Source organism: Canis lupus, chromosome 8 (assembly GCF_003254725.2).
Source record: "Canis lupus dingo isolate Sandy chromosome 8, ASM325472v2, whole genome shotgun sequence".
NCBI classification, from domain to species: Eukaryota; Metazoa; Chordata; class Mammalia; order Carnivora; family Canidae; genus Canis; species Canis lupus.
The window spans coordinates 44,796,657-44,809,806 of NC_064250.1; the positions used below are offsets into that span (position 1 = coordinate 44,796,657).

At 34.2% G+C, this 13,150-nt stretch overlaps 1 protein-coding gene across 16 annotated transcripts in view; it reads left to right on the plus strand.

Annotated features, from left to right (window-relative positions):
• PCNX1 (pecanex 1) overlaps nucleotides 1-13,150 on the plus strand; it is a 163,255-nt gene that overhangs the window by 113,630 nt on the left and 36,475 nt on the right. For all 16 annotated transcript variants that reach the window (XM_035719475.2, XM_035719481.2, XM_049113321.1 and 13 more), the window contains 7 exons: nucleotides 546-651; nucleotides 2,175-2,267; nucleotides 3,310-3,460; nucleotides 6,289-6,430; nucleotides 7,167-7,344; nucleotides 9,931-10,039; nucleotides 10,863-10,992. In XM_035719475.2, the coding sequence (XP_035575368.2) occupies nucleotides 546-651; nucleotides 2,175-2,267; nucleotides 3,310-3,460; nucleotides 6,289-6,430; nucleotides 7,167-7,344; nucleotides 9,931-10,039; nucleotides 10,863-10,992 (909 nt within the window). The remainder of the gene's footprint in view (nucleotides 1-545; nucleotides 652-2,174; nucleotides 2,268-3,309; nucleotides 3,461-6,288; nucleotides 6,431-7,166; nucleotides 7,345-9,930; nucleotides 10,040-10,862; nucleotides 10,993-13,150) is intronic.

Sequence of the window (13,150 nt, forward strand, 5' to 3'; positions counted from 1 at the left end):
GACTTAACTGTATTGGGTTTCAAATATATTAACTTTGGATCATTCTAATCAATTTAGCTAGGATTGTTCGTTAGCTTTTTCTCTTCTAAAAATTATGTTTTAATAAAAATATTCTTATATGCTTATTTATAGTATTGTAAACTTTTTAGAAATTATCAGTTACTAATGATTAAATATGCTTGGAATGCTTGATTTTTTTTTTTTGTAAGATTTACTTATTTAGAGAGTGAGTGTGCCTGTGTGCATGAGTGGGAGGGGCAGAGGGAGAGAAAGAGAGAATCTCAAGCAGACAGAGCTGAATGTAGGAACCCAGCATGGAGCTCAGTACCACCACCCTGAGGTCAGGACCTGAGTCCAAACCAAGAGTTGGATATGCTTACTCTATTGCACCACCCAGGCACCCCGGAACACTTGTCATAAACTTCATTTGTCATTTGAAGTACTGGTTTTCACGTTATGAATTGATTTTTTATTATTTTTCCTTCCTTCTTTCTTCCTTTCTTTTCTTTCTTTCTTTCTTTTTTTTTTTTTTTTTTAATTTAAAGCTCTTTGGTACAATCCAAGATTTTTCCAAAAACAGAAGAGAAAAATCCAGAAGATCCTCTGTCTGAAGTAAAAGATCCACTGCCTGAAAAACTTAGAAATTCTGTTGTAAGTTTTAGCTTTTTACAATCATCTAAAGATGTAAATTTTAGACAGTTTGTCATGTTATATAATGAAAGCCTTTTGTAATTGGGGAAAATGTGTGTGCAAATAATATATTGTTGACTGCTTTTATGTCAGATTTTAACCTGTTAAGAAATGCTCATTCTCAAAAGTTGTTACTGTATAAAAGAGTATGCTAAATACTCATTTTAAGATTAGGTGAAATGAAGTAATTTCATTGTTTATAGAATTCTTAATCCTATTCAGTTTAAATTAGGATTTGAAAGATCCATATATTAACATAAATTAGATTTTCTTGTTACTGTTCTTGTTGATAAAAACTGTCCTTGTAAATCACCTGCTAATCTTAGTGTGTTTTATTCCTCTACAGCAGTCTGAAAAGTGTATGTGTGTTTATTTTTTAGATAGAAGGAGATAGCAATTATCTCTACTAATTTTATTTATACTTAAGAAAATGTCATAATTTAAAAATTTTCTAATTTAGTAAATTCAATGTCTATATTTTAGTAATTATTTGAAAAATGAATTTTATAGATGCATATCTGTTTTATGAAGCAAAGCATATTTCTTAGTTATTTTAGATTATTTCCACTTGTGAAAAACTGAATTTATATAGGTCTTGAATTAGTCATGACATTTGCCTTAATGAACTTGAGCTGTTCACATGTTCTTCAAACTTGAGAAGTATAAAGCTGCCTCAGGATTTTTTCTGACTTCAATTTCCATGTTAGCAAAGCATATTTCATGTTACACGTAGTAACATATTTCTAAATTTAGTTTAAGGTTAGCATATACCTGTGGGTCAGTTGATGACTAGTTAAGATATTGAGAAGTTTCCGGTTTACTATAACCACTAAAAGAACCAAAATCCAGTAAGTAAAATAAGACATGTAGTTTCAACATTTTAAAAAACCAATGGGAAAGCATAACTTTGTTATCCAAAACAGTATCCCCCTATAACTGATATAGTGATTTAAGTACATCATTTCCTTTTGTGTAAAAATGAAACATACAGATCAATTGAGAGAAAGAAATCTTCATTCTAAAAGGCTTTGTATTGAACACCAATAAAAAATAAATTAAAAAAAAAATAAACCAAACATAAATAAAAATAAATAAATAAATAAATAAATAAAAATAAAAGGCTTTGTTAGAGGAGCCCATGGTTGACTCAATTGGTAGAACACGCATCTCTTGATCTCAGGGTCATGACTTTGAGCTCCATTTTGCGTGTAGAGATTACTTAAAAAATAAAATATTTAAAAGTAAATAAATAAAAGACTTTGTTATGTTATACAGTGTGTAGAACTAGTTTCGTTTCCTTGATATTTCCATTGTCAAACCAAAATATCAGGAAATTCAGGAAGAAAAACTTATAGCTGATTATTATGTATAAGAATTATCTAGAAGAATAGGATCAATAAAATTATTTTTTTTGACTGTGGGAATAAAAGAAATACATATTTTTGAATTTTGTGTAATTGTTGGATGATTCTGTTTTGTTCCAGAGTGAGCGTTTACAGTCTGACCTAGTAGTATGCATTGTAATTGGTGTGCTGTATTTTGCTATTCATGTAAGCACAGTGTTCACAGTATTGCAGGTAAGAAATCATTTTGATCTTTTGATTGGGGGAAGATAACAGTTTAGACTCATTTTTTATTTGGTTGTAATATTCATCCATAGTGCTGAAATATATGACTTTTCATTCGGTTTTAAAAGTATTTATTTTCTTATGGTTTCTCTGGGTCATGACTCTGATTGTAGCTTAGCTGGATGATCCCAGTTCAGGCTGTGTTACAATGCTGCAGTCATATGGGGCTGGCATCAATCGAGGCTGTCAGCAGGCCTTAGTTCTTTCCTGACCATTCGCCTGAGATCTGAGTTCTTCTCTATATGACCCTCACCATAGGCTGCTTGAGTATCCACACAAAATGGCAGTTGTGGTCTAGAGCCAGTGGTCTTAGAGTGAGAAAGCCTACGACAGAAGCTGCAGTCTTTTATAATTGATATCTGGTGTGGCATACCACCACTTCTTTTGTACGTGTTGATCTACGGGGCAACCTTAGTACAAGTTTCAGAAAAACCACATAAGAAAACGGTGTTAATACTGAAAGGGAATAAAGGGGAAAGGAGAAAAAACGAGTGGGAAATATCAGAAAGGGAGACAGAACATGAGAGACTCCTAACTCTGGGAAACGAACAAGGGGTGGTAGAAAGGGAGGTGGGCGGGGGGGGGGGGGTGACTGGGTGACGGGCACTGAGAGGGGCAGTTGATGGGATGAGCACTGGATGTTATGCTATATGTTGGCAAATTGAACACCAATAGGAAAGGAAAGGAAAGGGAAGGGGAAGGGAGAGAAAGAAAAGAGAGAGAGAGAGAAAGAAGGAAAGGAAAGGAAAAGGGAAAGGGAAAGGAATGTGAGAAAATGAAAAAAAAAGAAAACAGTGTTAACTGTTTTTAACGTTTAACCACATAAGAAAACAGTGTTAACTGTCATCTTTGTTGACAGATGTTTGGTTTTTAGATTCGAAAATTGACTTTGCCATTTTCTGTTAATAAGTAGAAAATTGAATTGACAAATTAGAAGTTCTATGGATCTCAAAAAACACTTTTAATTTTCTCAATTTTATTCTCCTTTTAGCCTGCTCTCAAGTATGTGTTGTATGCATTGGTCGGCTTTGTGGGTTTTGTAACCCATTATGTACTGCCTCAAGTCAGAAAACAGCTACCATGGCACTGCTTCTCTCACCCTCTGCTGAAGACAGTAGAGTACAGTCAGTACGAAGTTCGGAGTAAGTATTTTGTTAACATTGCTCTTTTTAATATTATGGACTTTTTGTCGTTGGTTTTTTTTGTTTTTGTTTTTGTTTTACTTTAGTAGATGACAAATAAGTATCATCAAGTAACACTTTGGCTTGTATTTGTTAGATTTGTTTTTTTTGTTTTGTTTTGTTTTTTTAAAGATTTTAGTTATTCATTCATGAGAGACACAGAGAGAGGCAGAGACTCAGAGGGAGAAGCAAGCTCCTCGCAGGGAGCTGGATGCGGGACTCGATCCCTGGACCTGGGATCACACCCTGAGCCAAAGGCAGATGCTCAATTGCTGAGCCACTCAGGCATCCCTGTTATACTTAGATTTGAAGCTGTAATGAGTCAAGCCTTTTGCAGGATGCTTTAATTTCAGTTGAAGTATAAATGTCAGTGCCACAAGACTGACTTCCACAGAATAAGACTTCTTTCTATATTGTTCTTAATAGACCTCTCAATGACCAATCCGGTGCATGTCTACAGCTTCTCTCTCCAGTCCTTATCCTTTCCTTAAGTTTTCTTTTCTATATACAGGCAATCCAGTCCTCCTTAAGATTTCTTTGAAATATTTTTAGCTCAAAGCATGGGGGAATAGAGAGAACTTTGTTCCTGTTTCTATCGATAACACTATGTCCCACTAGAGAAGGGTATAAAAGAGTTGATCAGATGAAAAGAAGTTTAAAACACTTGTAATGTTCTTTCTTGTTCAGATTTGGGATAAAGTATAAAATGCCCCCCAAAAGAGGAAGAGGGCCAGTCTACTTTAAACTCTGACTTGACTTTCATGTTGTAAGTAGTTGGTCTTTGTTCATTGGCCCTATGACTTGTGATATACCATAATTCCTCATTTTAGAGAAATAATAAAAGTTCATAACTATGTAATCATTTATTATATATCTGTGATTAAACAAGCCAATAGTTTGACCTCAAACTTTTTCTTCAGTTAGTGCATTATGATAGAGGATTCCTCAGTTATTTGGAGATAAATTAACTCGTTTTGAGAACTCTGATGCTTTTTTTTTTTAAGATTTTTTATTTATTTATTCATAAGAGATAGAGACAGAGACACAGGCAGAGGGAGAAGCAGGCTCCATGCAGGGAGCCTGATGCGGGACTCGATTCCAGGACTCCAGGATCACACCGTGGGCCGAAGGCAGGCGCTAAACTGCTGAGCCACCCAGTGATCCCCAACTCTGACGCTTTTAAAAGCCTTCTATACCAAATTTGACTATTCATTCTCAAAGCAAATTTCCTTGGCCTTTTAGTAAAAGCTTAGAGCATCCTTTTGAAAGGAATCTCTTTTTCTGATCAATAGGCCTTAACAGTGGGCTTAAAATAATCCTGTAAACCATGTCATAAATAGATGTGCTATCATCCAGACTTTGTTGTTTCATTTATAGTACCACGGGCAAAGTAGATTTAGCATTCTGAAGGGCCTGAGGATTTTTGGGATGGTCCATGAGCCCTGGTTTCCACTGAAAGTCACCAGCTATGTTAGCCCCTAGCAAGATAGCGTGGCTTTCGAGGCTTTGAAGCCAAGCATTGACTTCTCCTCTCTAGCTGTGAAAGTCCCAGATGGCATCTCCTTCCAATAGAAAGCTGTTTAGTCTACACTGAAAATCTGTAGCCAGTTTCTTTAATGATCTTAGCTGGATCTTGTGGATAACTTGCAGCTTCTCCATCATCACTTGCTGTTTCATCTTACACTTTGATGTTATGGGGAGATGGCTTCTTTCTTTAAACTTCATTGAACTAGCTAGCCTCTGCTAGCTTCAGACTTTTTTTTCTGCAGCTTCCTCACCTGTCTCAGACTTCATAGAATTGAAGAGAATTAGGGATGTACCCTGGATTAGGCTTTGGCTTAAGGGAATATTGTGGCTGGTTTGGTCTTCTCTCCAGACCACTAACCTTTCTCCATATCCACAGTAAGACTGTTTCACTTTTTTATCATTTGTGTGTTCACTGGAGTTGCACTTTTCATTTCCTTCAAAAACTTCCTGTACAGTCACAACTTGACTAGTATTTAGCACAAGAGCCCTAGCTTTTTGGCCTAGCTTGGCTTTTAACATGCCTTCCTCATTAAGCTTAATTATTTCCAGCTTTTGATTTAAAATGAGAAATACTCAATTCTTTCTTTCACTTGAACACTTAGAGGCCATTGTAGAGTCATTAATTGGCCTAATTTCAATCCCAAGGAATAGGGAAGGCTGAGAGGAGGGAGGAGAATGGTAGAACAGCCAGTCAGCAGAGCAGTCAGAACACATGCATTTCTGGTTAAGTTTGCCATCTTATGTGGATAGAGTTCATATTATCCCAAAGAAGATACAACAGAAGCATTGAAGATCACTGATCAGGGACACCTGGTGGCTCAGCAGTTGGGTGCCTGCCTTCAGCCCAGGATGTGATCCTGGAGACCTGGGATTGAGTCCCGCATCGGGCTCCCTGCATGGAGCCTGCTTCTCTCTCTGCCTATGTCTCTGCCTCTCTCTCTCTGTGTCTCTCATGAATAAATAAATAAGATCTTAGAAAAAAAAATCACTGATCATAGATAACTGTAACAAATAGAATTATAGTGAAAAAGTTTTAAGTATTGTAAGAATTACCAAAATGTAACAGAGAAACATGAAGTGAGCAAATGCTGTTGTAAAATGGTGCTGATAGACTTAACACAGGGTTGCCATAAACCTTCAATTTGTTTAAAAAAAAAAAAAAGGTAGTATCTGGAACGTGTAATAAAGTACAGCAAAATAAAATGAGGCACGCCTGTATTTTATACATTAGATGATGTGATCTTCTTGTATTGCCTTGTTAGATGCAGCCACTATGATGTGGTTTGAGAAACTTCATGTGTGGCTTCTTTTTGTGGAGAAGAATATCATTTATCCATTGATTGTTCTCAATGAACTTAGTAGCAGTGCAGAGACAATTGCTAGTCCAAAAAAACTGGATACAGAGTAAGTACAATACTCCTCTCATCTATATTTAACTGCTAGGGGCTGTCATAAGCAATGTCTTAAGACATTGATCAAGTAGAAATAAATAATTTAGGGTATCTTTGGTGTAATACACTGTGAGATAAAAAAAATTCAGGTGAAATTGTGTCTTTAACTTCCCTTCCTGAACATCTGTTTCTGCTCTTATGTATCATTACTCTGGACATCTTATTGTCAACTAATATTTTATGAGAAGTCATTTATTAATAAAGTTAATTTTTAACATTAGATGGTAAGTTTGAGAAATATGTTTTTGTGTACTGTGTAAGTCAAGCAATATAGGTGGTCATTTGCCTCTGCAATTATTCTATAGGCTTATCCACTGAGTAGACAAGGTAGATATTGTTGGGTAAGCCTTAATACCTGTTTTTTTATGTGCTAAATGCTATTAATATTAAAGAAATAAAAATATTCAGAAACTGGAGAACCATATGTTAGAATTACAATACTTACTTTTTTAAAACATTCTTATTTATATAAAAGAATAAGAATCAATTACATATTGTTAAAAGGAATACTATAATAGTTTATTTTAGAATATGATTTGCCTAGCTATATAAATCGTTTTTAGACGTTTATATTTGATATATATATATTTTGTAAGCATAGTAAATGAAATAGTGATTTTTCTAAAGTTAGTATATTTTCTAAAGTTTTCAGTCATTGATTAATGAGTTGTGCTTTCTTTATATTATAGATTAGGTGCTTTAATGATCACCATTGCTGGTCTGAAGTTGCTACGATCCTCTTTTAGCAGCCCTACATATCAGTATGTCACAGTCATCTTTACTGTGCTCTTCTTCAAAATTGACTATGAAGCGTTTTCAGAGACCATGTTGTTGGATCTCTTCTTCATGTCCATACTCTTCAACAAGGTAATTATCACTCACTGAAAGGAATATCCCTATCTGTAAAAAGTGTCGCCCTAGGTAATACTCTGTTTAGGGAGGGTTCTGCCTGCATATCATTTGCTTCATTATCTTTTAAGTAATTTTTTTCAGTCAATCAGTTATTTAGGAGCATATTAGAATCCCTAAATAATGCTAAGTCACTATGATCCATGAAAGATATATTTCTTGCTATAGGTAGAAAGATAAGATTAAGCTATATAGAAAATTAGAGAAACACCATTAGCTATGTATTTTTATATATCTAGAATCTTCCAAAAGTGGGTGTGGTTTTGAATAATTCTGGAAATAGACATGGTAATAATGGAACTGGGCTGTGGGCTGCTGGATAGATGGAGGGAGGAAATAACCTGATAGCTAAGTGAAGATAGTACTGAGGCCAGGGAGGCCATGTGGGAGGAATCAGAAATTAGTTTGATGGTGACATTTGCAGAATACTCTGAAAATTACAGAATGCTTCTAAAATTTATTATCCACTCCTCTAAGGTACTTTTAGTCCTTTTACAAATGAGATGACAAAACCTGGGTCTTCTGCTTCCCTTTCTAACCACCTTTTTTGCTGAACCCTACCACCATTCTAAATGAAACAGATTGTGAGTCAGATTATTTATAAATTAAATAGAGCTTAGATTTCATGTTAACGCTGACCACATACAAAGGACTTTGACATATATTATCCCATTTGATAGGTAACAGAGAGCTGAAGCATATGACAGCTACAAAACACAATGAAAGCCCAATTTTAGGCAAGTTAGCCTGGTCAGCCACATTTGGGATGAATTGGGGAAGAGAGAACCTAAAGGTATGGAGAACAGTTTAAGAGACTATGACAGTAATTTAGATGTGTTAGAAGTCTAACCTAGGATGGGAACAGTACATGGAAAACCATTAATTTGAACAAGGTTTTAGTGATAGTCAATTTCAAAATATTGTGTTAAACGTTGTACTAAGTAGCTTCTAAAATACTGCAGTATTGTATTTGTTCAATCACTAATTTGTATGCATTTTTATCATTTATTTCCTCTTCTAGTGAGCATGGTTAACCAAAGGAGGAAGCCAGAAAGTTAATGAAAGAATTGTTTGTATAAAGAAGCATGTGGTTTCTCACAAATTTAAATATTTAGCTTGGAAATTTTATGGCATCTTATTTTACTGGTTGGGAAAAAAAGTGAAAGTTTCAATAAAGTAGAAACAATCTCTGAAATAGACTTAATTTGCATTAGTTCGGATATTCTTAATACTTTCATTTGCTAAACAAATTGTTCTTGAAAGCATACAATGTTCTAGAACTGTTCTAGATGCTTAGGCTACATTAGTGAACAAATAGCGTTCTGCCCTTAAGGACTTTGTATTATGTAAGGTTAGTTGACAGAACTTAACAGTGATAATAAGTAATTTTCAAGGGATCTCTAGATATATTTTTTAAGGTATCATTGTTAAGATGCACCAGCAATTTAAAAATCTTACAGGAAAAAACTACTACGAATGTATAAAAAGTGATTTTACCTACTAACCACTTGTCTGTAATTGCATATAATTTTTTCTTTAACATTAGAGTCAAAGTTTGAGTTCAATCTGACTCACATTTAGAATCTGAAGTTCTCTGAGTTACTACTTTTAGGCAGTTATAATGACATCTTGATAATATACATGCTGCTTTTACTTCCTGTCATCCTGATCACATTGATAATCAAGGATTACCAGCATAATTTTGAATCATGGCAAAGAATGCAGAAGTTCATCTGCATTTTTTAATTGGTTGACGTTGTAATTTCTTTTTTAAATTGGAAGTTAAACAGGTTCATTTGCAATTAGTTGAACAATTTAAATATGAGGTGTTTAGTGCCTGAATCACAGCACCGAATTAGTATGAACCTCTTGCCCCAAGATCCAGCGTCTGTTTTGTTGAGTTGGGCCTTGTATTGCCTGACATGCAGAGGCAGTTTTGGACAAACACAATAATTCTGTTTCAGTGTTGAAGATATATTCAACAACAAAACAAGCCCTAATTTATATAAAATTGTGTGTTGTGTTTGTACTGACAATAATAATTGAAGAGTATGAACAGATCCCTGATATGTTCTACTAAATCCTTAGGCAGACAAGCATGGACAACTATATTACAACTTATTTCCTGCCTAGCTGCTTTCAGATTTCTTTTGACATTGAAGTTAAAACATACTCCGTTTTCAAAGCACTAAAATTTGATGAAAATGTGTCTTGGAATAAAAATATGTATGAATTACTTAAGCTTTATAAACGTCTAGATTTCCTACCTTTCTGTGTTTTGCTTGTAGTAGTAGTAATATAACCAAAAGAGGGCATTGAATTTTTTAAACAGATGAAACACAAGTCCATAAATCAACTAGCTGTCTTAATTTAAATATATGTTCAGTGTTTTGGCAGTTGATATGTTCATTTTATGCAAAGAAAAATAATTTTAATGCCATTTTCCTATTATGAAAAAAAATACATTTTAGAGGTCTTTCATTTTCTAATTCAAGTATCTCATGATAGGTTTTTTTACTGATTGTTTTTCTTTTCCTCCTACAGCTTTGGGAACTCCTTTATAAATTGCAGTTTGTATACACTTACATTGCCCCATGGCAAATTACATGGGGTTCTGCTTTTCATGCTTTTGCTCAGCCCTTTGCAGTGCCCCGTATCCTTCTAATAAAAATTGTGTAAGAAAGGGCAATCATATCCTTACTGTGAATGTGGTTTGTAGGCATAACCTTTCACAGGCATAGAATATAGGTTATTAATTGATAGATTATCAGATATTCTCAGTCCTTTGAGTCCACACCTGTACCAATTTTGATTGTTTAATTTGAATTTGTATCAGCATTGGTGACCTACAGATCATCTAAACATGAAGACAGTATTAAGGTTTTATAATTAAGTAATCTCATTTAAAATTTTTTTTCATTTAAAATTTTATGTTTACATATATCAGTATTAAAGTCTAGGAAGTTTTAATAAATATGAAATTCTTAGAAATATTTTTAAATGAATAAAAATAAACATTCATAATCATTGTAATTGAACTATGTTTAAAATTTTATATTCTCATCATTTCTTTAAAAGTACTTTCTAAATAAAAGTAAAGGTTAGTGACCACATAGATGTTGAAATGCAGACTTTTTGCATACGTAAATTTTAGTTTGATCTTTTGGAAAATTAAACCCAAACGTATTTATTCAAGAATTAGTATATGGACTTTTACCAAATACATATTAGCAAATATTTATTTGAATCCCCTCAAAGCATTATGCCAAGCTGTACTTTTCCTGGCTCTGTGTTTCTGCTTGTATCCCCTTGTATTGTCCAATGGCATCCCCTTCTTCACTCCACCGTTGAACCTCATTGTTCTCATTGCCGTAATCGCAGTGTGTTTGTGAGATGTATTTATGTGTGTGTGTGTGTGCGTGCACACGTGCACTCACTCAGATGAGTGTTAAAATCCTTAACCAGTTTTTTCATAGATTCAGCTATGTTGTTTGTTCAGGCTGCTGTATCTGCCTTTTTTTCTACTCCACTAAATCCCTTTCTGGGAAGTGCAATATTCATCACTTCATATGTTCGACCTGTGAAATTCTGGGAGAGAGATTATAAGTGAGTACAATAAAACATTTGAAAGCCAATTTTATCTACTCTTTACTAAGAAAAACTGTCAACAGCATTATTATAGTAATTCATGGCTAATAGTTTTTGTGTTGAAATATTTTGCTAAAACTATTGTATAAATACTCTTAAAGTTTTTAAGTCATATAAAATTAGAAGAGTTAGAATAACTATATTTTTCTCTGCCAGTTTTTCTAAGATTTCTTAAGACCAATTTTTTTAAATAATATACTCATTTTTCTTTTTTAATGTTATTTGAGTTGGTTCCGTATTGCTACTACTCTGAATCTTTATGCCATATGATGTTATTTCATTATAGCAGTTGTTATTAGTTATAGCTTTCTTAGAAATAGCTATTTGCAGAGCTAAAGTTTCTATAGATTATTTCTGTTTTTTCACAAGGATGACTTTTTAATGACCATCTTTGTGCATAAAGTATTTTCTCCAAATAGATTTAGTTCCTTTGGCTAGCTGTTTCATCTGATGCCTGCTAACTATCCTTATATGTAATCTCTCCAAATTTCTTTTTTTCTTTTTTTTAAATTTAAGAAAGATTATCCACAAGGGGAATTACTGAGTCATGAAGCCTAAACATTTTAAGGCTTTTAACATGTATTAACCTAATGATTCAGTAAGAGCTTATATTAGTTTGTAATTGTACAGGCCATCTCCATGACTGCTTCTTTTCTGTCTATACTTTCACACATTAGTGTATATAATTGGTTAAAGTAGTAGTCTCACCTGTTTAACAATGGACTAGCTTGGGGATATGAAACTTTTGCTCTGGTCTTTAATGTAAAACCACATATGGCATTGCTCTTTTAAAATGAATTTCAGTGTTATTTAGATTCTGTTTTTCTCAGCTAACTTAAATTTAATCCAAAATAATCTCTGTGGCAGCAGTTTTGGTCTCAGGACCCCTTTATTCTTTTTACAGTTATTAAAGTCTCCAATGAGTTTTGTTGGTACAGGTTTTATCTACAGATAGCTACTGTATTAGAAATCAACACTCAGAAAAATTCAGATGTTTATTATTTCGTTTAAAAATAGCAACAATAAATCTATTATGTGTTAATATAAGTAATATTTTTGTAATGAAAATTACTATATTTTCCATCCCACCAAAAAAAAAATTCAGTGAGAAGAGTGTCACTGTTTTTGTAGTTCTATAAATCTCTTTAATGTCTGGCTCAGTAAAAGACAGCTGGATTCTCGTATCTGCTTCTGCAGCCAATCTGTTGTTGCAATATGTTGTTTTAGTTGAAGTATATGAAGAAAATCTGGCCTCACACAGACACATAACTAGAAAAGAAAAGTATTTTAACAGCCTTTTTAGGCAATTGTGTATATTTTTCTTTGATCTTTCACTAGAAGTCGACACGTGATAGTTTTGTAAAGATCAGTTGCAATATAGTCTAAAACCGTATCTGTTTTGGGGGAAGAAGAATTTCCTCTGCCCTTCAAGGTCCCTCTAGCTCAACTAAGAATCACATTGGCAGGAGACAGATAAACAGGAGAAAATCAAATTTAATAGTATACATGTGGGAAATCCACACAGATATGGAAATTCCAAAGACAGGTAACATGATGCTTCTGTGAACTCAGGAGAGGGGTAAGGGTCTTAGGAAAAGATGTTGGAGTTCGAAGCCAACAGCCAAGAAAGAATTCTTGAGACGTCTTTGGTGCAAAAAGGTGATTTATTAAAGCAGGAAGAAGGACAGCACCCAGGGACAGAGCTGCACTGAAGTCTTGAGATGTGGCCAGTTATATACTTTCAAGTTTCGAGGGGGGGTAGGGAGAGCATAAGTCTCTAAGGAATTTTGGAAGCAAGGTTTCCAAGACCTTGAGGGGGCTAGCTGTTGTTGGGAAAAGGTCACTTATTACTGTCTAGTTAACCCTTAGTCATGAGACCCTTCAGATGTATATTGGTGGGTCATATGCTTGGAGGATGATTGCCAACATGTATTTTGAGGGGTTTAAAAAGAAAGGAATTTTTTTTTTTTAAAGAAAGGAAATTTCTAAAGGAATTTTAAATTTTTATATGTTAAAGTAGGCTTAGAGGATCAGGGTGAAGGGGGAGGGGGGCTGGCTAGGATTGCCCTTTTGCCCTTAGCCAAGTGTCAACATGGAGGCAGTTGAGGCCCTAGAG